This window comes from Astatotilapia calliptera, chromosome 3, assembly GCF_900246225.1.
Source record: "Astatotilapia calliptera chromosome 3, fAstCal1.2, whole genome shotgun sequence".
NCBI lineage: Eukaryota > Metazoa > Chordata > Actinopteri > Cichliformes > Cichlidae > Astatotilapia > Astatotilapia calliptera.
The window spans coordinates 26,410,477-26,437,135 of NC_039304.1; the positions used below are offsets into that span (position 1 = coordinate 26,410,477).

A 26,659-nucleotide genomic window follows, 5' to 3' on the forward strand; every position below is an offset into this window, starting at 1 on the left:
CAGGAGAACAACTGAGATAATCCATCCACAATACGAGGTTAGTCATTCATATACTGCTGCATGGGCTGGGCTGTAGTTACATTCTAAGGTTTTAAAAACTGAGCTTAAATAAATGATTAGCGGTAATAAAAGCCGAGGGAGGTCAACAGTGATCGCTGACTGTTTTAGGAGCTTTTTGAGATCAAATAGAAGAAAATACATAACATTAAACATGTTAACAACACAAAAGCCATATTAAACGCAGACTACTTTAGACCCGGAAGTAGGATTCGTCGCGTCATCACTGAACAACCGGATACAGGTTATCATACTTTCAAAGCACTTTATTCAACATGCCTCATTTACTCATTTACACCCATTCATACAAATTATTCTTCTGCTTAAGTGCTTTCTCTCTAATAGTTATACACATTCATATTCCAATGAAGGGATCAAAGAGCAACATGGTGTTCAGTATACTTCCTGATTCACAGCTACCCCAGCAGTATTATAGTAGAAAGATGTTTTGAATTAAAACAAATATTGAATATTAAATGGTATGTGTGTATATATGTGTGTTGAGTATATGCACTAGCGTACAAATTCAAGATCAAAAGCGTGTTTCAACCATATGAATGTCAATAAAATACAAGCCTCGATGCTTAAAACTCCTATTGGTTGCTTGGTGGTTTGAAAATAGCGAAAGCTCCTCCTTTGGAGTTTGCTTGATATTGTCAAAAAGATTTGGGCGGCACAGAAGCTGTAGTTGTTTAAACTGCTAACCGTAAGTTTTGCTTCCTTAATTAAATAGGAAAATACCAATTTTAAAAATAAACCTTAGTTAAATTATAAAATAGAGCCTTTTCTTTTTAAACAATCAATGATCTTTTTAACTCTTTTATTTTGAAATTGTATCCGTCGACGCACCGGGCGTAGCTGTTAACATAAAACCAGCGCTCCTTGGCAACCTGCATCCTTAGCGACGTCCTGATTGGTCCGCCAGACTCAAATTCTATCCAATGAGAGCGAAGCGCAGCAGATTTGATCCTCGGCTGAACCACTTTTGTTTGAGCTCTCGTCTTAGTAACAACACAGTTGAATCGGATTAGTAACCCAAACTATATGCATTTTTGCTTCTCTAAAACAAGTCACCGGACTAAAGAAGAAAGTTTTATACCATAAGGTAGGATAAACAAATTTATCTGCGCCATTTTGGCGTTCTATTTTTTAAAATTTTAGTACACAACCGATTCACCTGAGAAACTCCGCCCTCTTAGCGTAAAGCTTTAATACCAGGGTTTCTGCATGTGATGTTTAGCCATATACGTTATCTCAAAACAATTTTAAATGTGTTTGTTTTTCTTTTACTGTTTCCTTTTAATCATCCCGCTATTTTTGCGTGCTTTTCTTTGCTGTAGCAGAACACGGAGCAGCGGCTGCAGAGCTTTGTTTTTAGGAAGAAACCGTCAGGGAGTGAGCCATGCCTTTTCCAAGGGGAAGGAAACCCACAGCGGCCGCTGGCAGCAAAATACCCAAACTGAATGCAACAGCGTCCGAGAACCAGGTAAAATGCACGTGCATTCATGTGTCTTCTGGTGGCAGGTAGTGCTGCACCTGAAGGCTGCATGGGAAGGATGGAGATGATGATGATGCCTGCTTTGCAATGCAACGCAACGAGGCTTCTTTTGCCCATGCACTGTGCAAAACTTTATATATGTGGTGTGTTTTCTGTTTGTGCATACAGGAGGACGCGACACAGGTTAAGAGGTCCTCCTCCCCTCCTCGTGGAGCTCCCAAGAAGAGGACTGCTTTCATCGATATCACCAATGTAAGTACTTTTTTCTTTCTTTTTTTTTTTAAAGGTTGTGACTTGGGCTTTAACAGCAGGATCAGAGCTTCAATAAGCACACAAAGAGACATATTTATCGCAAAGATGGTTCATCAAGAGTCGGGATTGAACTTCCTGACAGTTGATGTCACCTTTCGTAGGATTTCATGGGCTCCTAGTTTGTGTGCTTTTTTGTATGTGAAAGGTTAAAGTTGTCAACATTTAACCATTTGATTGTGTTGACATATAAGAAAGTTATAAGTCCTGCTTCAGTGGGACTGTTTGTTTGTTTTGCCTAGTTCAGTTTTCACGCTAACGTCAAATATAAAATGATCCTTGACTTCTTTTCCTCTCGACACAAATGTGTGGTATGGCCCAACCATTGTGATCAGCTTGTTCAGCATTGATTCCTCCTGTTTCATTCTGCCACAGTTTTTGAATTTATCAGTGAGAGAAAAACAGTTTCTCAGTACAATGAATAATAATCACAGCATCCATGTAAAGACTCACAAATGTCAAACTCACGGAGAGGGAGAGAGACTGAGAAAATTTATTGAGAGTGATGTGAGCGTTTGTACAAGAAGATGGAGGGGGAAAAAACTTGAGGGACAAATATATTACAACCCAAAACATCAGATCACAATGAGCGAGGACTCAGAAGAGAGATGAAACTCCTGGCTAGGGATGGGTACCGGTATCCGGTGCCATTATAGCACCGGTTCTGACGTAAACGGTAGTAACCAGACCAAAACGCAGCGCACATTTCGGTGCTTTATTTCCTCAGATGTCATACACTTCAGATTCTAGCCAATCATTTTACCTTTGCAAGCATAGTAGGCGGGCCCAGGTACGTACGTTCTTTTAGCTACAGATTAAAAATGCCCAAAGGAGGCTAAGCTGTCAAAAGTCTGGCTGTACTTCACAGCCAAAGATGCAAACTCAGCAGCCTGCAACAAGTACTTTAAGGTGATACTGTGCAAAGGAGGTAACACCTCGAATCTGATGAAACACCTGGCAACGTAGCGTTTTTTTAAAGCCGAGAAATGCACCGTACCTACTACGGGCGTGGTGCCTGTTATCGGTCCCGGAGTTAGCAACATTCCCCAAGAACCCGAAGAGGAGAGTCCTGGCCCCTAGCCCTGCCAGTGTAGCAGAAATGATGAGGATGATGATGGCAGCAGCAGCCGTTCTTCTCTGGGCGAGTAGCTTAATGTTGTTCGTGTGTAATTTACGTTGAGTAGGCTATCCACGTTATTAAATTAATGCATGTAAGGTGAACTAGCAAACACCGTCGTAGTTACATGCAGCTGTCTTCTTGTTTGATGGCAGATACTCCCTTCACCCTGGCCAAAAAGGCTAAAATGACCAAAGAAAAAGTGGAAAACAGTTAAACATGAGAGGTTTTGGACAAAGTTTGTGTTTTTTCCATTGTTTAAGCACTGCTTCCAGCCATACCATACCATATATGCCCTATAGCTGCAGAAAAGGCTAACATTGTTACCTTTTTACAAAAAAACAGCTGAACATGAGAGGTTTTTGGACAAAGTTTGTGTTCTCCATTCTTTAAGCACCAGTTCGAGCACCGTTTAAGCACCGGCAACGTTTCAAAAGTACCGGTTTGGCACCGGTATCGGATAAAACCTAAACGATACCATCCCTACTCCTGGCATTTCCCGCCGTTGGCTGGCACTGCATATAAAACACCATGACAACCATATGGTAACAAACATGTAATGCACCATCGCGAGCATAAATGCCAGCTACGACGTCGACTTCTTAACATTTAAATCGGACTTTATTCTGCTTTTGATGTAAGGCTGACATTACTGCTGCCATCAAAACTTACAGCTGCACATACGGTTTGCACAAGGTACAGTCGTCAGATACGGATTCCATCAAAGTGGTCTGAGCACAGTTAGCACACAGTAGCAGTAGGAGACGTGGTGTCACTAATTCAAATACTCCATTTCCAGCCTAGTCCAGCCTGGCTCGAGTGTTCAGTCTTTGCTTGGTGTATTCTACAGACAGCTACTAGCTCTGTTCTCATGTATGAGGACTTTTTGAATTTATTTTTCTCCACTTATTTAATTCAGGTCTTTGGGGGACTGTAGCCTATCCCAGATATCACAGGGCGTATTGATACAGTTCCATTTAATGTTTACGATCACTTGAAAAATGGCAAAAAAAATCATATTTTGCATGGTTGGATCTTAATAAGGTTCAAAGTAGAGCTTCAACATGATGAAGAAATAGGAGTGAGAAAACTTTTTTTTTGAGCATGCAATTCATTGAAAACGACGCTTAAACTGAAACATGCGTGGTTTCTTAATAAAGAAAAATTCTTATAAAAAGAAATGGCAAACTCTTAAATGAGAAAGTGTGTCACTTAACAAAACATGTTTTAATAAAGCTGGGCAATTTGAAGTTTCAAACAAAATCCACTTTAAACATTTTCACCGATCCCACCTCCGTCAGGGTGGTGTCTGAAGCCTGTGCGACACTCTAATCCTACATTTTAGTGCGTCAGTGTGTGATGGATCTGCACTGTGGTGTGAATGTGTCCTCGGCTGCCTGGCGGGGGTGTGAAACAAACATTTTGCTTGTTTTTTTTTCACCTCACAATCACCTGAACGCTTGCTGTCAAACCAGCGGTGTGTCAGAGAACGATTGTGTGGAATATTTGTCTGGACTCGAGTCACATTTTGAAATTGTTTCATGCATAAAAGGACAAATTGTAAGAGTCTGAAGTAAAATGTATCACAAACTGGATCCATGTTTAAAACTAATTCTCGTCATGTTCCCAGGCTCATAAGGTACAGATCAGCTTTCCTGGGAAGAAGAAGGAACCAGGGAAGAAGACTGCAAAGAAAACCAGCTCCACCTCAGCGTCTGCAAGCAACCTAGCTAACCTGAAAAAGTAGGTCCATTTAACTGTTCTAATAACCCTCAGGTTAAATTTCTTGTTCCCCTTTCATGCCTTGCGCCAGTCGGTGGCAGACTTCTTTAATTCCCCTCTTCTCTCCCTCCGTGCAGGTCGTCGTCGTCTGTGAGCTCAGAGGGAACGATATCCGAGCGAGAGAGGACCGATACGGAGGAGGAGGAGAAGGAAGGGGACACGTTGGTCGATGTGGCAGCTCCTGTAGAAGAGCAGGCTGCTGCTGCTACGTCTCCTGCTGCCCGTGAAGTGCCGGCACACCTTCGGAGACAAGAAGTAAGGGAAATTATAGATTTATAGAAAGCTAGAGACGCTGTGAAAAGCTTTTCCTGAGTTGTGTTTCCTTTTCTTTTCACCCATCCATGCAGATCCCAAAGGAGTTTGACATTGACTCTGAGAACTCTGAGGACTGCTACATGTGTCCAGAGTATGCAAAGGATATTTTTGACTACCTTAAAAACAGAGAGGTGAGACAAATTGTAAAGCCTTTATCGCACTGGACTTTTTTTCTTTTCTTTTTTTGTGAGTTAAATAAATTTAAATATACACAGGTTTTGTTTACATTTCCTTTCTCTTTAATTTTATCGTCCGCAGGAGAAGTTTGTCCTCTGTAACTACATGCCCACGCAGCCCAGCCTCAACTCAGAGATGAGGGCCATCCTGATTGACTGGCTGGTCGAAGTACAGGTGAGGTGTTAGTTAAACGTCGCATTCCTGCTGTGTTAGAAACACTTGCTTGCTCTGAGTGACACTTTGTTTCTCCCTTTATTTAGGAGAATTTCGAGCTGTACCATGAGACCCTCTACCTGGCGGTAAAGATGACGGACCACTACTTGGCTAAAACCCCGGTCCACAGGGAGATGCTGCAGCTCGTTGGCTCTACCGCCATGCTCGTAGCCTCCAAATTTGAGGTGAGAACCCAACTGTGGCACATGGGAGTCTGAAATTTCTCATAGGATGTCTCACAAGCTATGGTAAGTAATGGTAAAGAAAGGTATTAAACTAGTATACAAGTCTATTAATGGGAACAGAGCGCAATCATTTGCTTGTAAGGTGAATGTGTTTCTAAAAAATAGTTTTTTTTTTTTTTTTTTTTTTTTTTTTAATGGTGAAAAGTAAAAAAAACAAGGCTGTGAGGATAAAAAGCACACGTGAACGGAGATATTCAGCTCTTAAGTGCTCCTGGGAGGCAAGTCACGGAGTCTCAATCCCAGGTTGATTAACTGCACCTATCAGGGCTCCTCGATGTAACAGAGACACACACTCAGTGCACACTTCTTTACAGCGTGGCTGCAGGTTTTCTAATTCCGCTCCGATCCTCGGTTTTGACTCTCAGCAGATCGTCTTGACCATTATTTACATGCCATCAGCCATTTACAAAGCTGAGTGCTTTAAAAAAAACATAAAATACCATCTAATCAAAAAACATGAGACAGTGATGGATTTCCTTGAAAATGTTATTACAAAAAAATGATGCAAACTTCAATACAAGGGCAGTGAGTTTAGGTCATAATGAGTTATCTCTCAAACTAACCACCTACTATTACCAGTTTAAGTTCCCTTTTTACATAAGAAAATACATCTGTAAACTATGTAGCTGTACACAGTTTTTAATTAATTTTAAATTGCGGCCCCTCTGCAGTATCTTTGCGGCCCACCAGGGGCCCCCCCAAGCCCACACTTTAGATATTTGCATTAACAAACAGTTGAACAGGTGTATCTAATGAAGTGGCCAGAGTGTACATATAGAAGACCCAGCCAGAGAAGAAAGGTTGTCAGAGGACGTACTGAATTTCAGAAAAAACATAAACTTTTGACATTCGGTGCTTTCAAGCTCTGTACGTCTTTAGAAATGGGTGAAAAGTGTTATTTATTCTGTCGTAACCGCGGCCAGAGTAGAAGTTCAGCCTCCTCTGATGTCGGGCACAGTTGGCATGAGCTTTTCCAGCTTTAGATCAAGCATGTAAAAGTTGTTACAGCCTAGGGCTTTTATTTTGAAGTGCACGTAGAGAAAACTGAAGGGGAGCAACTATCCAGAGGCTCAAAACATGAAACAGAAATGAGATCAAACGGACTGTGAGACCTGACCTTGTGCATACGCAGTGAAATGACTGCAGGACTCGAAAATGCATCAAAGGGGACGGTCGAATTGCAATCAGGTTTCAACCTAATGCTTATTCGTGTTTTTTAACCATCCCGCAGGAGCACAGCCCGCCTTGCGTCGACGACTTCTTGTACATTTGTGACGACGCATACAAAAGGGAGGAGCTCATCTCCATGGAGGAGAGCATCCTGCAGACGCTGTCTTTTGACATCAACATCCCCATCCCGTATCGATTCCTCAGACGCTATGCCAAGGTGTGCATGACCAGGAGAGGTTACTCCACCACTGACTGCAGCTCTCTGTTTGTTTTTGTGTGACTCGACCTGCGTTCACATCTCACGAGAATGTTTGTTGTGGCTGTGTCTGCAGTGCGTGAGCGCCAGCATGGACACGCTGACTCTGGCTCGCTACTACTGCGAGATGAGTCTCATGGAGATGGACCTTGTTCCAGAGAGAGGCTCGTTGGTGGCCGCGGCCTGCCTGCTGATGGCGCTGGTCACCAAAGACCTGGGAGGATGGGTAGGTTACCTCCATATTGTTCCTTGTCTTGCTTGCATTAGACTAACGGACCAGTCTAAAATACTTCCCTAAAGTCTGACACTGATCTTTAGTGTTTTCGCTCTCCTAAGTTGATTTTTGGCAAGTTAGGTTTTCTTTCTTTTTGAGTTTTTACTAAGGCCATTTCTCAATACCCAGATACTCAAGTTATAAATAGAAGACCACAATCCACAGTTTTCACACGATGTCAGAGCTACTGGGATATACCCACACGGCGCCCTCCAGCCCAGTCCTTGGAAGTCTTTGAGTCTAACTTGGCCAAAGCTTGCTGGACTATCAGATTTCTTTACAGAAATGAGTACAGCACCAACATCTGAACACACCTGTCCTATTCCTCCCTTTCAAGCCAAATTGCACCAATCCCTGCTGTCAACAGCGACCAAGGCTGTCAGTGGCATTTACACTGTAAACACTATTTACCCAACATTGGAAAAATTCTGTCAGCTTTACTGTTATGACACGACATTAATGTGACAAATTAATAGTCCCATACTTGCACTTGTCTCTTGTGCTTTCTTCTTCCCCTCACCCCCACTCACAGATGGCTGCCCGTCCCTGAGCTTTGGTTTTACCAAAGGTTGCTTCCTGTTAAAAGGGACTTTTTCTTCTATCACCTTTTGATTGTTCATAAGGGGTCATTTTGGGGGTGTTTTCTGTTTTCTCTGTATTACTGTAGGGTCTTTTTCCTATAATGTCAAGCAGTTTGAGGAAGCATTTGTTGTGATTTGGTACTAGATTATTAATATGGAATTGAATTTTTTTTTTTTTTTTAAGCTAGCTATGTAGCGTTTGCTTTTGCTGTAACAATGAACAATTTCTTGCTCTTCACCTGTCACGTGCCGGCATTATTAACCCATCCAGATCAAAAGTACATGCTTTCATCCTAGCAGCAAGGTAAGGTGAGGGAATCTGTAGAAGATGCATGTAGATGTCACTCAACCACTTTCAGGGATTTAAATATAAAAATGGATCCCAAGTCCCCAAAAACCCATAGTTTCACTTCATATATTTGTTTTCCTCCACGGATGGATGATCCAAGTAGTCTTGGCTCCAGTCAGGTGGAAAAATAAGCTTAATGCTTTTGTCCTGCAGTACTACAGACTGTCCACTATTGCCCGTTATTATGGAGGAAAGTTTTGCCCATTCAGGGTAGTGAGTCGGTCACATGACTGGAAAATGTGGATGAAATCTGACATGTGAACATGTGTTTTGTCTGCATGTTCTTGGTCACCCTGGTAAAGGTAACATAAGGCATTTGAAATAAAGACACCTGGACTGCTTTTTGTTTGTCAAAGTTTTGAGCAATACAAACAACTTGCATTATTATAGCTGACTATGAAGCAGGGGAAGGGTTTGGTTGCTGGCAACTTTTAACCTTTTTTCTCAGAATGATTTATACAAAGCACTCTTTTCTACAGTAAACACCATCTAATGACGTTACTTGATCTGTTCTAACATGTGTAATGTTTGCAGCACTGAAGAAGCTTCTCTTCCTCGTGTTATTTCCATCCTTTCCATTAAATGTAGACTTTGTTAAATCTGATGCCGTGTCAGTTCGTGCGACATTACCAGCCTCTCATTTGCAGCTCTGTCTCCTGAACAGTCCTCCCAATTTAAATATAAATTGTTTTTTTGTATGTAAAATTGAGCCCTTATTGCTTCCATTTTGCTGTTAGGGGTGGTGGGTAATTTCATTTCTTGCCTGCGCCGGCTTCCAGAATCATCTCCTGTAAGCTTTTGGCAATTTAGAAGTAATATTATCTTTGTGTAATGTTGTATTGGATTTTAATAACTTTAAAGGGGTTCAACATGGCTGGCTTTTCTTTTTCTTTTTTTAAATGAGTGCTGCTCTTTTTTTCCCTGCAGTCTCCCATCCTGCAGTTTCACTCGGGCTATCAGGCGTCAGATTTGGCGCCCGTTGTCAGGAGAATCTACTCGATGCTCTCAGCACCTCCTGATGATAAACTGAGAGCCATCAAGAACAAATACTCACATAAGTAAGTCTTCATGAAAGATTACAGGCGCTAGAATAATTTCAAAATGTTGTTTTTGGCTAACGATCGGTTCTTTTAATATGTTTTCAGGGTGTTTTTTGAAGTTGCGTCTCTGCCATTGCTCAGTATCGACATTTTGGAGAAAGCCTTGAGCTCTTAGTGACGTGTCTGGTTCAGAAGTTGGGAAAATGAAGCTTAAGATGAGTGAAAGTATTTTTCAAATTTCCCTCAAGAGGAAACATGTATATAAAATGTGAATATGTTTAATATTTATGTGTTGTGTAGTCTGTCCTTTATACCATAATATTATAATAAGACAATAATTCCCATTTGATGTAAAGGCGTTTTTAATGTGGGCGTTTGTTTGCAAGACGTTAATTACCTTTGAGAAAACTATAGCATGTATTTTATACATTTTTAAAGATTAGGGGGAAAAAAAACATCCTGATTATTAACTTGTCAGTGTGTGTGTGTGTGTGTGTGCGTGTGTGTGTGTGTGTGTGTTTTACTGGATTTAAAATGTGTTTGTAAATCTTACTTTCCAAGACGTATTATGCACAGGCCCACAAGTTCTGTATGTTACCATGTTCTTCAAGTTAAAGTATGCGTGTGTTTGCGTGTTCATGCATTGTATAGTGTTCATCATGTTACTATTGCTATGCAAATTATTTGTATAAAAGACGATCAGACGATGCCGTACTACTTTTAAGTGGCTGTCATGCGTACTCTTAAAATAAAGAAGTGTTTCTGTTTTGCTTTTATGTTTAATAAAAACGCTCTTTACTATATGCAGCTTGTTTCTTCCTTAAACGAAGTGCGACTGTGGGAAAGAAAAACTCCATTTTGACAGGAAGAAACCTCTTTTTACTGATGCTCGTCCAGGACACAAATGCTTGAGGCACTACTGGAAAAGCAATAGGAAGTCAATCAACCAGTCAACTTTGAGGCTAGCCAGGAAAGTGATTACTAATGAGAGTGTTAAAAAAGAGAGACTGAAATGTGTGATAGTGATTAACTGTCACAATGCACAATGAGCGAACTGCTGACGCCTTGAAGACACAATCTAATATCCCCGTGTTGGTGTTCCTGGATCATGAAAGGTAGTGTTGGTCCAGGTTCAGCACCTCAAGTGACTAATCTCATTCTGATGTCAAGTTTTGTGATGTGAAAGCACCATCACATACACCTAACAGAAAGTCCCAACCCTAACTGCCCCTGTTTTCGAATTTTTTTTTTTTTTTTTTTTTTCCCTGAATGGACGTTGAAATTTTTTTATTTTTTTATTTTTTTTACATCAAAAAAACTATGACATCACAATAATTTGATTGGTCACGTGCAATATTGAACCTGGGCTTGACATTAATTATGGTGATGCAAGACCAAGAGCAACCCACATTATCACATACACCCTCTTAGGAAGGTCCTTTATACAATTATTTCAGTTATTTGTTTAAAAATAAAAGGATAATTATTAAAAGCCTACATACACTGAAAGTCTTTATGGATCATTTAAAGTAGATCATCGCAGCCATACTCCACATGAGTGCATCTATCTGGGAAAAGTATTTTTAAGTCTCGAGAAATTATCCGGCTCATACAAGTTCATGTGGAGACTGAGTTGAGTGTAGATCTGCTCTGATCTGTAATGCTCACGAAATGAGACACGCTGTTGAAATTGGGCTTATTTTTAAAAGAAAATTAGGTTGATATTACATGTTATTGCTCCAGCCTACTTGAGATCAAACGGAGTTTGAAATCCTTGCTGTGACGTGCAGGATGGGATTTTGTGTTACTACCACTAGAGGCCAGTAGTGCGCCATGAGGGGCCCCACTCTTCCTTCAGGGATGATGCTTCAGACTGTTTATAAATTAAAATAAGAGTTGCTGGGTTTGTCTTCATGAAACAAACATTTGATTTATTGCAAATGTTTCTTTTAGTCCACTGCGACCCTGTTTTGCCCGTGGGCCAAACAGTGACTTTTGATTGATGCTGTGGTTGTAATATAAACAAATATAATTAATAATTCATCCACTCCTCTAATCTCTAGTGTGATTTAATTCAGCAGACCTTGAGTTAAGGATTAATGTTCAGAAACGGAGAGCAGCAGATGTTTAAAGTCTAGACAGGATGCGTCCAGGCTGACCACAGGGCGCTTTGGTAGCATTTAGAAAAGAAAAAAGTGAAGATTTAGATCGGTCGTTCTCAAAGATTGGAGTACCGAATGAGAATTTAGGGAGGAGATGGTGGTGGTGTCATAGTCTGAGCCAATATTTATGGACTAATTATATTTAGTGTTTGCATTCTGTCTAGTCAGAGTATGATTCAGAGTGTGTTTAACGCTGATGGCTGTCATTTTTATGCTTCTTTATAGTTATGTGAAGTATCTATTGCATGTAATATTGAGAAGAGTCGAAACAAAAAGGACTGTGGCTAAAGCTAAAGCTATCCAAAGTTCGGAGACAACTGCAAGCCGGCAGCCTCGGGATGAGCAAAGCTTTGAAGCAGTTAAAACTGCAACCAGTAAATCTCTGCATAAATATTATGGGTTTTATACTTTAATAACTTCTAGTTATTTTGCTTAGGTTCTTTTCAGAAATCAAGCACAACTTTAAATGTGCAAGAGCTACAAAAAACTGAAATAAGAACATCAAAAAACAACAAAGCATATGACAGTAAAATATCATCATCTTCTTTTTCCAGCTGCTGCCTTTAGGAGTCACCACTGTGGATCATCATGTCACAGCAAACCTCTGCATTTTTTTACCTTAAGTGTTATTGCATCTGCCTTTTTTATTAAAGGATTTTTATTGAATTAATTGCTAAACCATCAAAACACTACACAATAAAAGAAAAGACAAGAAAAACATTTTGACTAAACATCCATTCGACGCTATCGGACGTACGTCAAATTAAGCTTTTGCTTCGTCTTTAGATAAGAACTCACAGAATCTGTCCCACTGCTCTTTAACCATCTCATTTTTATAATTAAGCCTCTCCAACATCTTCTCACAATCAACAGTGTCCATCAGTTGTTCAGTCCACATTGTCCGAGGTCAGAGTTTGAGATTACTTCCAAAACCTAAGGATCTGTGGCTGAAATCACTAGACCCCGCCTTTATTACTCTTATTACAGACTTCTTCCACTGTGGTAAGGCACTCCTGTCCCTGAGGAGACACATCCTTTGTGACCTGAGCAAAGCACACTTCAGTCATTACCTATGCAATCCCCCCCCCCACCCCACCCCACCCAAAAAAAGAGTAGTGAGTAAGCGATCGGTGTGAGTAACGGACAGAATAATTGCATTGTCTTCTACCAGAGACATAACTACCTACTCTAATTAAATGGGTTGCCAACTGCCAGTAAAACAGAAGAAGACGAAAAAGAAATTACATAATAGTCATGCTGCGAGAAAACGCAGCGTGTAATAGCAATAGATAAATATGGTCCTGGAGAAAATTACGACCCAGATGAAGGCCCTAACATGAGTATTGGTCAGAAGAAAGCAAAAAAGGTATACCAGGACAAACTGAACCAATTCTGTTATGCCTGGTGCACGGGTAAAATGATCAATATGCTTTTTGTGACATTTTTGTTTGGTAGTGTGCCCTGTGATTTTTCTAATGTGAAATATGTGGCTCCAAAAGGTTGGGAAACTCTGCCATAGAGCACACATGGATGGATGGATTGAAATTAGCCTCTGGCTTCCGTGTCAAATTTCCCATTTCTGGAAACAAGGGTCACTCCATGCCACATAATCAAACACACAGCCAGGTTCTCCTTAGGCTTTTGTTTTCCTGTTTATCCAGGTGCGCCTTTTGTACCACAAGCTTGCTTTAGGGAACATTATTGGAAGTTGTAAATAACATAGTGTGGAGTTAGTGCCTCGATTATTGCATCAAACGTGTCATTTCTTGACAGCTTTTTAGCACTGGTTCAATAACATCAGTGTCATCGCCTCACTGTTACAGTTTTCATTAAGAGAAAGTTGGTTGTCACTACTTGGAGGAATTTGTCGATTCTCTCTCTGTCTTGAAGGTCGAGATAAGAAGACTTAGTGTGTTTCAAAATTCTCTTCCTCCACAGAGCGAAACCTTTTTGCACAGTTTGAAAAGTCAAACAGCCTCCTGGGGTTTAAGGGGTTAATTGCATATGACTGAGATGCGAGCCACTGGTGAAGAATGCAGCATCTTAACCTTAATTTGAAGTTTGCGTCCCTGACTTCTACTCCCAGAAGCCTCTTGCGGCTTTTCTCCCCTAAAATCCTCAGATGGCGGTCATCAGTGTAGCAGTTGAGCTCTGGAGATTTGTCCAGATCAATAAGTTCAGTGCTCTGCTTCTAAAAAAGAAAAATCCTCCTGCTCGGTTTCGTCCTACAGACACCTTCAGTGGCCGAGTGACAGCCTGCAACAGGGGGCAGAGGTGTGGAAATTGATTTTGTGTCTTCAGATGGAGCTGGGACAGACTGAGTGCCACTTTTGACCGTAGCAAAGTGTACTTTTTCATTTTTCTGTTCTCCTGAGAGCAAACATGCTACATGCCTTCATTCTATTTACAGCAGCTCACATGTTGCAGGTTGGCTCTCGAGCTACAGCTCTCCACTTTCAACCACCTGGGCATGTCCTCATTATTCCCTCAACCTGCCTTCTCCTGCTTTACTTCAATTAAGTCTTAACATTTCCCCAAACAACTTTTTAACCACAAGCGTGGGACTCGAGTAGTGCTGCATTCCGATATGGATTTTATGTCTAAGTGGCCACAGTGGAGCGCGTCTACATCATCGCTGAATGACAACAACCCAATGTTGCATTGAATCGCAGTCCCTTAAGGCTGGTGCCACTTGTGAAATCGGCAGATCCGCCTCTGAATGATGGATTCCTCGCTTCATTACTGTCTCTGAAGCACCACTTCCTCAAAATGCATTTGTAGTTCTCCTGGAAATGCAGGTTATTTAAGGTGGAAATGTAAATGCAAGCAGCAAATGGGACTCATCTGTCTAGATTTGCAGGTAATTTTACTTTTTTTAAGCATGAACACCTGATTGTGGCGATTTTTAAAAAATGGTAGTTAAGCCTTCTTGTACATCTACACAGATTTGCATCAAACCTGCCACCATCTGGACCACTGAGCACGTGTCTACACCTTAGTTTACTTTCTGTCTACAAGTTAAACTCAGAAACAGATTGATGAGTAAAGAAAAGGGGATAATTACAGGTGGGCTGTGAATTTAAAATAACCGTGCCCTGAGAATACACATGCTCAGTCATAAGCTTATCCTTTTAGTCTATTATGCACACTCTCACACAGACATACTGTATACAGATCCCTGCCAATTTAATTTCATACAAACACACAGTCCACTGGAACACACTGGCATGTGTTTCCAGAATCTTCTTCCTTTGTTATTCACCTGATCAATTGATTGTGTATGTGTTGTGTGTGTGTGGGTAAGTGTGTGCATCCCACAGTTCTATTCACAGTCACAGACCCACCAATAACTGAGGCTGATTAAATTGTGTTGGTGCAGATACTGCCCATTGGGCCGGGTGATACGCAGCTAAACTGGCGCTGCCAAACCATATATGAGCTATTGATCAGTGGAGGGCTGGGAAACGGGCTTTCAGTCGGTTGGCTTTGCACAATCAGAGGGAGCTGACTGAGAGCTGGCAGCTTTGCAGTCTTTGGTGCTCACCTCGGAGTTGCAGCTGCAGCACGATTTCTTCAAATGAGAGAGAGGAGGAGAGTAAAAAGATAGCTCGGCTTTTATGGGATTTCCCATTTTTCCTTCTCAGCCACAGTCACATTACATCATTGAAGCACATGAATTTCTCGTATTTTCGGTATCACTGTTAAAGAATGTGAGCAAATATACTTGACTAACTCTGTTCTGGCTGAATTAGTCAATGCTGGCTTCCTACTGAAATGGGAAAACTGGTTAGAGGTTGGAAACAAATTCAAGTAAAGTGTTTATGCACCCAGACTGGCTGCTTTTGAGATGTGACTTGATTAAAATCATTTAGTGTGGTTGATTAAACCTACAAAAAGACTGGATTTTTCATATGAACTTGATGATCCCTATATTGCTGTGATATTTAATGTTAAACCACTAATGTAGCAGATATCTGCATTGAATATTCAATAGAAAATACTAGTTATCACTTCCCTTATTTAGTTTGAGGCTAGACAGGGTAGGCCTGTAGCATTGTCATGAAAAGTTTAGAAGACACGGGCAGACGTAGACCGCTCACGCATAACATTATGAACACTGACAGGTAAAGTGAATAACACTGATTATCTCTCTTTATCATGGCAATTATTAGTGGTTGGGATATATTAGGGAGCAAGTGAACATTTTGTCTTCAAGGTTGATGTGTTAGAAACAGGACAAATGGGCTAACGTAACGATTTGAGCGAGTTTGACAAGGGCTGAATTGCAGCTCTTGTTCCCGGTCTGTCAAGAGTGGTCCAAGGATTGAAGAGTGGTGAACCAGTGACAGGGTGGAGCAATGGCCCTTGTTGTTCCATCCAACAGATGAGCTACTGTGGCTCAAATTGACGAAAAAGTTTCGACAACAAAAAGGGGAACAACACCATGACCTATAAATAACGACTCAACTGTAGAGAAACTGAACAAAATCCATTATAAAAGCAGAATCCAGGCTCAATGAGTGACATGTTGCTAAAACATCTGCTTTTACAAATATGAAAAGTCAAACAGCACTACATGAACATAAGGCACTGATTAGTATGGAAATTTGTTTCTGCCACTGAACAAACTAAACAAAATTACATTAAAAAAAACCCCAAACACTTTGTGTTTTTGCTTTGTTCATTTGACAAAGACAAGGAAACTCCATGAGTACTAGAATAACAATCAAGCATATGTTTTTTGTACGCCCACTGTTAATTAAAATATGCAATATGTCTAAGACAACTGATGAGTAAAACACGTGCACTTAAACGTATAAGTGTATATGTAAGAATGTGTGAGCTGTGTGCTGTTCGAGCAATCATTTTGGAGAATGTCTCAGACAGATGACTACAGCAAAATAATTAAACCCCTGGGTTGAGTGATGTGATTCAGTGTTGCAGCAAGATACTCCCACACTCATACTTCCTCTAACTCTGTGTAATTGTACCTGGCCTCAGTAGTTTCCTGGTGGACAGGGATATTAATCTAAACAATAACGAGAGCTTGTGGGATTGTGATTGTGCCAGTTGTTGCTGAAAAGTGAAAATCACTGACATACTTCAAAGGAACATGCCAAATAAATTCGGTTAATTTGCATAGATTTTTGTCTTTCATTCAACATTTGTATAGTCTTGGTGATGTCACATCTTCGGTTCCCTGGCAACCACTATGGAAACCTTTGCTCAGCAGCAGAGCCTCTCGTGCACGCGAATAACTCCTGTGTTGACACTTCTCAATTCGCAATTCACATCATTCACATATAGTCACAGCACAGGCACTCTTGTCTTGAACAACAGTCATCTCTTGTTAGCTAGCTCTTGACTCAGGATGGCAACTTTGAGTGCTGTTGAAACAATACAATACAAACAAGTTTAAAGTTACATTCAGTTGTTTATTTACAGCAACATTTACGTTTACATTGGTCGAAGAAAAAGAGAGAATTAAAAAGCATGGACCCAACTATCAAGAATGAAACATTCAGCAGCAGTCAATGGATTTTGGTGGAACATATACATGGACCTTCTCAGTCAAGCTGTATGAAAAACACGTTTGACTAACTGAATGCGGGGTGTGCTTTCCATGTCTGCTTCAAAGTCCTGGTATCAAAGCCTTGTGGACCACAGTGAATTCCCAAACTTAAAATACTTAACAGAAAAGTAGCCACTTGGAGAATAGCAACCTTATTGACAGGCTTAGCATCGTAGAACAGCTGGATGAAGGCTATCGAGTTGGCAGAAGAAAGCTTCACATCAATTTTGTTGACAGCAAAATGTAAAGAACCTGGACTAACCTGGAAGGGAAACGCACCTACAAAGGCAATAGCAAAGAGATAACCCAGAAAGACATCAAAGCACACACAAGTCTTGATTTTGAGTGGTGTGTATAGATTTAGAAATGAATCTACCAACAGTTTATGGGATGCAGAATTTAGATGGACAATTTTTTGGTCCACAATGTCAGTGCAGAAGTTTTACATGTTGTTACGGCTGATTTGCTTTGACAGCCGTGATAGACTAGGTTGTCATCCACAAGACAAACTGGCATAGATCAGAGAGGTTTGGGACAAGTGTGTGGAGTGCTAGCAACTCATCTATAACCCATGTTCAAACATCACAGTTGATGAGCATCTGATCGGTTTTAGGGGATACTTCCTTTCTGAACAGTATATGCCAAGCAAACAAGCAGTCTAAATTAGAGACATTACGTATCGGTATCGGTCTGATACTGACGTAAATTACTGGATCGGATATCGGTCGAGAAATAAAAAAAATTTAATCCGATCCATTAAATATCAAAAAAGCACCTCACAAAACTTGTGAAACGGCGTAACTCGGCTCATAACCGTAGCACGTAGGAGCAGTGTGCTCACGTGATAGAGCGGCTGTGTGTTTTTGGAGCCTCGCTACCAAACCAGCATTTCATCTCCGAGGAAGTTTTCCCAGAGAGAAGTAAAGCAAGTGTGTAAGTTCATCTCTGAATGTTTGTAAAGCATTCCCGCGTTAAGCTTAACAACCGATATATGGAGCGACTGCCTCTCTCTCCCTCTCTCCTGCTGCCACTTCAATCATGAAACTGATCAATGATCAGCTGATCGGCTTTTCTGTCGTGACTCCCGTCTCTTGTTTGTTTATCGCCCACTTCAAGCCAGAAAGAGGAAACCAGCGGCTGAACAACAGCAGCACGTTTAAGCTTGATAAGCTGTTGTTAGAATTTATTTAATATCACTTTCTACACCAGGATCTTTTTCTAAGTAGCTGACGGCTGGTAACTGTGCAGGGGCGGATCTAGCAAAGTTTAGCCAGGAGGGCCGATAGGGCATGAACAGGGAAAAGGGGGCACAAAGACATAGTTTTCTTTCTTATTCTCATTTAAAATGTCTAGCTTTTAATAAATAATTATCTGAATCTTACACCCAAAGTTTTCATCTGAAGTAAAATGTATAGAAGTCCATTACTGTATATAGTAACTGTTAAGTCTAATATACCCTAGTTGTCATGGTCCTGGGTCGTGTGACCCAGTGTGTTATGTTTAGCCTATTTTGATGTTTATTGTTTGTTTAGGTTCTCTAAGGTAGTCCAGCCATTTGTATATATTACCCTTGCATTAAGTCTCCCTTGCCCTTCGTGTGTTTATGTCTGTGTGTCTTGTACTGTCAAGTTCATGCTGTCAGTTATGTCATCTCCCCTGTACTAAGTTTCCCTGGGTCATGAGTCCTGTATGCGTGGTTATGTTTAGTTCTTGTCATGTCTAATTTCCATGTTTCCTGTTTTACTTTGTAAGTCTGTATTCATTGTCAGTGTATTCAGTTGCACCCTCCTGTCCTGTCGTTAGGTTCATGTGTGTCAGCTGTGATCCCATGTGTGGCCACTTCCCCTGATCATCCCTCATGTGTATTTAGTCTCTGTGTTTCATGTAGTCTGCGTCGCGTCGTCTGTGTTATCTCCCCTACCCCTTGTCATAGTTTCCCAGCCTTAACTAGTCCTAGTTTGTACTTTGTTTAGCCATAGTTTTCCCAGTCTATGTTCAGGTTTTCCCTCAGTTGCTTTGCTGCCTTGTTCCTTAAGTTTTCGGCCCTAAATAAAGGCTCGCCTTCTGTTAAGTCCGGTTTTGTGTCCTCACCTCTGTTTGCTCTTGGGTCCTCCACTCACTCCACACGGTCTGCCCCGGCGGTCCGTGACACTAGTAAGCTATAGTACTTTTTCCTTTGGGAAGATACCATCTGTGCAGTCTGCAATTCTGTTGAAGAAAGATGTTGAATCTATTTAATTATTCTTGAAAAATAATTCATTTGTGTGCATTTTTTTTCACGCTGCATCAAATTAAAGTTGATTACGTTGATTAAGCATCATGAGGTGGAGGGTGGGGTGTGGTTCCCTATTTTTTTTTTTTTTTTGCTGGAAGCTTGCAACCCTATTAGTTAGGTTGTTTAATATTTCTGCTAAGGACTCTTTAAAATACCAGAATAGGCAGGATGGAGCAGGTTTAAGTTTATTAGATTGATCAGTGTTGCTGAACTATGAAATATTTTGGGTGCAGTGTATTTTTTACATACAGGTATAACAGAATAGCTTTAGTGTTGTTGTTATTTGAACTTGAGTATGAACTTATACAAAATGCAGCAAGATATTAAAAAAAACAGTTTTATTGATTAAAAAACACTTTATATCGGATTCATTTCGGTATCGGCAGATATCCAAATTTATGATATCGGTATCGGACATAAAAAAAGTGGTATTGTGCCATCTCTAGTCTAAACACAGCATAAAGATATGTACAGCATGTGATGCCAGGAAAACTTATGCAGGTTTATACTGGAAAACCTGCAAGCGGTGTTCCTGAAAAGACCCAAGTGAAGTTTGTGGTTCTGGAGATGGTTGGAGGTCTCAAGGGACATAAGATAATGTGCAATTTCTTCACATCCTAAACTCTTGGTGAGGATCTGTGTCAGAAGTAAATGTCGTTTTGTGATGAATTCCTCTGCATACAAAATACACACATACAGGTGTGTATTTTACAACTACACACATACAGGTGTGTATTTTGTGTATATATATATATATATATATATATATATATATATATATATATATATATAGCAGCCACTATATATATATTCAAATTCAAATCGTTGTTCCCAACCAGTGCACAGCCTGAGATTCTCAGGCAGAAACCAGCCAGCTGTTCCCACATCATGCTTAAAGACAAAATGCAAGCTAGTTTTTGCTGTTAGGGCCTGCCTGAGTAACGCCAGCTTGGTTTGTCTCCGTGTGCTTTGAATTCACTGCCAAAGATTTATTTACATACATCAGGGTTTTTTATACATCTTAGCAGGTTTTCTTTTAAAATGTTTTAACATTCTCAGCTTAATACCATGTTATTTTTTTAGCTTTTAGAATTTTATGTTCATTTTTAATTATTTGTAACCATGGATTCTCAGTGTATCTTATTTTTTTTATCCCTATTCTGATGTTGCACTTGAGTTTTGCATGGGCTATTTAAATTAATATATGATCTGTTTTTATCATTTCCTTTTAGTTTGTTTTATAGCTTTGTAACACTTGTTTTGATGATTGCTATATTTGAACTTTATTCTTTCAGATTAGATTTTAAGATAATTAAGAATATAAGATAATATTTTAGGATAATGAAAACATGATTTATTGTCTGCTTCTTAACACAGAGAATACCATCTACTTTTGCAGCTTATTATAATCTAAAAGTTAATTTTTTCCCCCAACGTTAAAACTGTGAAAAACAGCATTTTGTGGGTTCAAGGGAAGGTGATCAAAGACTCACCCCAGAGCCCTTTAGATCTGCTATTACTCGGTGGGGGATCCCTCTCTCACTTGGCCTTTAGTGATTTTTTCAGATCACCATAAAGACCACTGAGATGCATTTGTTATAAATCATTAATCGGCTAAGTTTAACAATTATGGGAACACCTAGGGAGATTTTCTGTGCAGTTGAGTTGCTCAGCTGAACATGCTTGTATTTTACCCAGGTTAGTTTTCAACTGCTACCCTTAAAAGTGAAGGTTATTAGAAATTAACCCAAAATGCTGACTTTAATTAATTACATGTATATCTTTTCATGTAATTTACTTACATAGTGTAAAATGTTACATTTAATGGAATCTGGTCAAATGGAATTTACTTGATTGGTGCACAGTCAGTTTACAGTGTACTGATTTGAGGGAGGCTGTGGAGCTACATGTGCAGCAGATGGTGTTGCATGTTCCGTCATGAGCTAACCTGTACAAATCAAATTAGCTTTCATTGTGGATGCAGTTAGCACTAGCAAAGTCTATCTGTTTCTTCACATTTCTGTCATTGTGTCTCTACCTCTCGCTTCTATTTTACTGTCCTGGACTGAAGTTCAGAATTGCAGAAACAAAAGCTAGACACTACCAATTGTTTCCTTTTATACATGGGCTTCAGCCTGCAAGTGTGTATTTCCTGTTGTCCATTGACGCACAACATGTTTGAGTTTTGCTTACGCCATAGTGTGTGTGTGTGTGTGTGTGTGTGTGTGTGTGTGTGTGTGTGTGTGTGTGTGTGTGTGTGTTTACTGGTTAATTTTCTTGGCCTCGTTGCATTGCCATTAGCATTCCCCAGCTGGACAAAAAGGAAAGGGCAACCTCATCCTGTCTGAGAAAAGAGGGATAGAGGGTGGCAAGACAGAGCAGGAGGCGGAAAAATGAATGAGCCAAAACAATGGAGCCTTCTTGGTTTAGGCTGTTTTTGAGCCCAGCGATTGTGTTTGTGTGTGTGAGTGTGAGTAAGTGCCAGATGATTGAGAACCGAAACAAGCTGCATGAATATGGATGCAGCAGTCGGAGCTGCAAGGCCAACGGATCTATCATCAGAGACACGACTGATCGAGTGAGTTTAAAAATTCAACAATATCTTTAAAGGTCACTTTAACACTTCTTAGCGGGGAAAACAAAGACTGCAGGGAGGCAAAAGGTGACAGTGAAGGGGAATAATAATTTCCTGACTTTTGGAACTCTGATCTTTAGCTAGTAATGAAAACAGTCTGTAAAAAAAAAGTCCCCGTGTGAAGATATTAAGTCTTCATATCTTGCCTTGTTATGTTTCGGTTAATTTTAGAGGTTCTGTGTTTTGCAAGCGCCTTGTTTAGCATAGGCTCATAGGCTTAACCCTGCCTCTCTGTCTTTGCATTTGGGTCCTCACTCCAACATGGCACGGTTGACAAATTGACAGTTCAAACTAGCATACAACTTCTTATACCATCTTCTCAACTGGTGACATACACAGAGGAGGCTAACTGAATACATGTTTCAACACTAATACACAAAAGTAACACAAAAGCACATCACAGATGCACAAGTACAAATGGACTTTATATAATGGCAGAAGCTCTCAAAGTAGGCGCTGTATGAGGGGATGATCCTGAAGAGATCAGTTATTTTTTCATGGGAAGACCTTCATCATATTAGCTTGCAGCATTTTGTTTGCTAATACTTCATCTGACCTATCAGGTAAACTTCACCTCCATTCCTTTTTTAAAATTTGTAGCTAACAAAAAACCCTTTTTAAAAACTGCTTCTGCTTGAGCACACATTTTACACTTAATGGACTCATGTGTTTAAACTGCTTTACTGTGCTAATTTCATTCATTGTTCCTGGACTTCTTTAGAGCTTGAATCGACCATTACTGTAGAAGGCAAAGACTGTAATTGATCCATATTTCAGCTTTTTAGTCCTTTGACTTCTATTGATTTTTTTAAACTTTTTTTTCAGAAATTGAATTAATTTTGGAGTACTAACTTGAAATATTTCTTCCATGCAAATCCAAATTTACCAGTCCTGATGATAGAAAATGCAATTTTTCAGGTTATAAACAAAAGGCCATTTGAAGTTGGGTCTATCAGTGAAACAAATACAGAGAAGATTAATATGCAGATTTTAAACATAAGGGCATCAGAGATCTATTCCCCATGTCAACAAATGTTTTTTTTTGGATGGTATGAAATTAGTTTGGGGTTTTTAGCCCTTCATTAGTTTCCCTTAGTCTCATGTTGACAGTCAACAGTTTGTTCCTGTTGAAATAATTAGCATATGTACACGTGGAGATCAGCCACTCCCAAATCTTTTGCCTTCCAACTGCATCACCACTGAATAAGAATATTTTAACAGAGGGACCTGATGGGACTCATTAATCAGAGTGCAAAACACTTCTCATTACTGCCCCGTCTTTTCTTTTTGTTGTTAAAGTTTTCTCCACCAGCTCTATCTGGCCATTTTAAAATCTCACCAACTTACATTTTGGTGAAAATGATTAAACGCATGCACATCATCCTGGGAGCGAGGTAATTCATTCTGAGCTCAACATTATTAATCAAGTCATCTGTTCTTGTCATTCATCTTTACCAAACAGAGTGCTTTGTCTCACTTCTCGCCTCTGTGACTACATCTGCAAGATCCTTTTTGCTGTGTACCCAGACATATTGGTTTTACTGCCATTTCTTAGCTTTCTTTGTTAAATGCTTTTGAACAGACCTGACCCTCTTCATTTTATCACTGTTCTTATTTACTTAACTCTACCTTTGCACCAGCTCATGCTGTAAAGGATGAGATTTGGGAATTCAAAAGCATTTCACAACTTCAGTATTCCACTCTAGTTCTTTCATCTAGCCTCCGAATATTTCCTGTCTTGGCGACTGATTTTGAAGCCCCTGAGTATTTTTTCCCCAGTTATGCTCACAGTTGATCTCTACATAAATATCAGATTTACTGATACTTTCAGTGAATGTGAGAAATGCTTCCCAGGCTGCCTTTTTAAATCAATTTACCTGCCCTCTCTGCTTGTGTTGTATAAAGAACAACTGACCGTATTTTTTTATTATTACTTCAGTCAGCATCTTTAATCAAAAGAGATTTCTTTTTTCTCTCTTTTTACTACTATCTTTAGTCTTTTCTGGGACCAGCTCACCCTTTAGTGAGGAAAGCAGAGAGAGCAGCAAGTACTGGGCAGGGATCGAAGACAGTCACAACAATGAATGTTAGAACATTAAGGGTTAAAGTGGAAGTGGGTTGCAAAGCAGCTTGCAGAGGGAGCAATTGTGCAAGCTGAACTAGACTTTTTATGAAAAACTTTTTGATTAGACATCTTAAAACCCAGAGGAAACGGTCAACTTGCACTCATGTCCATCTCATTCCAGATGTTGATTATCTGATTGTGCATGATTATGATGGATGACTGTGTCAGACTAAGACATTACTCAGAGAAATATTTTCCTTTCCACTTAGAGGCTGCAACTATTATTATATGTGTGCAGCAGCAATACATCAGGTGGCTGCAAAGAGCAACTGTGTGTTCATCTGAGACGGAATCAGAGTATGTGCAGATGAACATTTGTTCCTTTAAGCTTTCATATTGCTTTAGGTATGATTGTTGTGCAGGAACATTTAAAAGAAAAGAAAAAAAATACATGGCAACTAGTGCAAACAAGCATACAAGAAAAAATACTAGAATTTCACTCACTAAAACTAGAGCGCAGACTTTTTAGCTGGGCTATATCTCACAGCAACATTGCATAAAATCAAGATTTGGATTGCAATGGCAAACAAAGCTTTCTCTGATCCAGCAAAGATTTTCCTTTAACTTACAGACACATTACACCTATCCTCACATATTGAGATTGGAAAATGAACAACAGCATTAATGCAGCAGAGATGTGGTTCATCATGAAGATGATGGCAATCATACACCAAAAGACTAAGGAATGTTTTAAAAAACTTTGATATACAAAAAAGAGCAAACAACAAAAGATCAGTGTATAAGAACATCAGAGATAAGATTCTTTAGAGAAGAGGAGGATTGGAATATGATGTTACATTAGGAAAAATGAAAGTGAAAAGAAACAGAGGCAGAAGGAGCGAAACCATCACTGCTGGAATGAAAGACTGGATGAAGAAACGGCATTTTTGGAGGACCATGTTTGTCAACACCATTCGGCAAGGGACTTAAGAAGAAGAAGAAGAAGTGCCTCACAGCAGGCATTATTATCTTTGAGATGATTTCATTCAAAATCGTCCAAACAAACAACAAACCTATATTTGTCACACAATCATACAGAGTACAACATGTAGTAAAATGCTTGAGTCCAAGCGGTGGACGTAGCCGCGCCATTCCAGGGCTTGGTTTTAGCATGGGGGTTCTAACCAGGACCCTTACTGTATACTGGGTGGGAATCAAACTTACAACTCCCTTTCTAAAGGTGTGTAGTCTTGCCACTACACTGTCTAGCTGCCAACGTTTTGATTTCATTCAAAATCATCTAAATGACACCAATAACAAAGCTCCAAATCAATGTCTTGTCAGCAAGGGATACTGAGTGCATTTCAGCATCAAAGAGTGGGTTTTATTCAGGCTCAGGTGGGTTAGCTTTCAGGCTTTAAAAAAGTCTGTATGAAACTCTTACTTGCAATCATTAGCAACATCTTTGCAAATAAACTTTATGAGGCAATAATGCGAATTTAATAGTCTTCCACTCTGCCTGCGTTCACGTCATACTCACACATTAATGTGTTTTACATCACATTGGAGCTTTGTCGGTTCCTCAGTTATTCACTGGTGGTTTTGAACTTCAGTGACACTGACCTGTGCAAAGTTCACTGTGTGTGTGTGTTAACATATCAGTGTGTATGCTGTGCAAGTGTGGGTTTGCTTTTTTCACTTTAATACCCAGAGGCTATTCTTTTTGTTACTTTATCTTTTACCCTGACACCCACACATACACCTACTGTGTTATAATGAAAATGTTCTCTTTTTCAAACAAAAAGCTTCTCATGCAGATGAATTGATTTTTGTTGCATATCTTTTGTCAGATATTTCAATATGGCACTGTTCACTTCCTCCAAAAGAAAGCTGCTTCTGGTTTTCCTGTGTGGATGTTCACAAATCATTCGGTGAATGAGCATCAAACCCAGAAAGATTAGCCGGAATGCCAGAAAACTTGGTGAAGGCTTTAGGAATGTGACACAGAAACAACAACTAAATATACTATAATAATAAAAGAGACTATAAGTCAGTGTAATGTCCTCCACATTGTGTGTGTCAAAGATTATAGGTTGCCTTTTCAAGAAAAAACATCTAATTACTATTCCTGTACAGAATAATTTATAATGCTTGAATGTCTTTGAATAGAGAGTGAACAGAGAGACTCAGAGCAGATCTCTGTTTAGGGGACTTCTTTATAGGGCTGGGTATCGTCACTGATTTCTAGAATCGATTCGATTCCGATTCACAAGGTCCCGAATCGATTCGATCCACGATTCGATTCGAATCGAATCTGGGAAATTTTGCCTCAGACAGTCAGAAATATTATAATTCAGATCAGTACATTTACATATTTTTGTATCTATAAAAAGGAAGCTGACACTTTCCAGACTTTATCAAAGGTGTGAGCATCACAGCAGAGGCCTTTGTGCCAAAGTAGCTGAAGATAAAACACAGAAAAACATGAAGGTGATTTTCCTGGCCTGGGATTTTATAAAAATATTCTGCAGTACATCAAAAACGAAAGAAAACCATTAATCAACATA

The 26,659-nt window shown here is 39.9% G+C and overlaps 1 protein-coding gene across 2 annotated transcripts; it reads left to right on the top strand.

Moving 5' to 3' along the window:
* Positions 1 to 977: 977 nt before the first annotated feature.
* ccnb3 (cyclin B3) lies at positions 978 to 9,665 on the top strand. 2 transcript variants are annotated; one of them, XM_026162603.1, is made up of 12 exons: positions 978 to 1,162; positions 1,398 to 1,543; positions 1,724 to 1,807; positions 4,612 to 4,724; positions 4,841 to 5,018; positions 5,111 to 5,209; positions 5,337 to 5,429; positions 5,516 to 5,653; positions 6,945 to 7,100; positions 7,216 to 7,365; positions 9,271 to 9,401; positions 9,489 to 9,665. In XM_026162603.1, exons 2-12 carry the CDS (start codon positions 1,460 to 1,462, stop codon positions 9,556 to 9,558), a joined length of 1,296 nt encoding a protein of 431 aa, XP_026018388.1. In that variant the 5' UTR covers positions 978 to 1,162; positions 1,398 to 1,459; the 3' UTR covers positions 9,559 to 9,665. The 2 variants fall into 2 exon arrangements, with proteins under 2 accessions (XP_026018388.1, XP_026018389.1); XM_026162604.1 differs by having other exon boundaries at positions 1,401 to 1,543.
* Positions 9,666 to 26,659: the final 16,994 nt, after the last annotated feature.

What these genes read in the sequence shown, in the direction of transcription:
- ccnb3 (XM_026162603.1), top strand. Translation starts at nt 1,460, where the DNA reads ATGCCTTTTCCAAGGGGAAGGAAACCCACAGCGGCCGCTGGCAGCAAA. An exon ending in ACTACCTTAAAAACAGAGAG is followed by an intron (nt 5,210 to 5,336) that starts GTGAGACAAATT and finishes TATCGTCCGCAG; the next exon opens with GAGAAGTTTGTCCTCTGTAA. An exon ending in ACTGGCTGGTCGAAGTACAG is followed by an intron (nt 5,430 to 5,515) that starts GTGAGGTGTTAG and finishes CCCTTTATTTAG; the next exon opens with GAGAATTTCGAGCTGTACCA.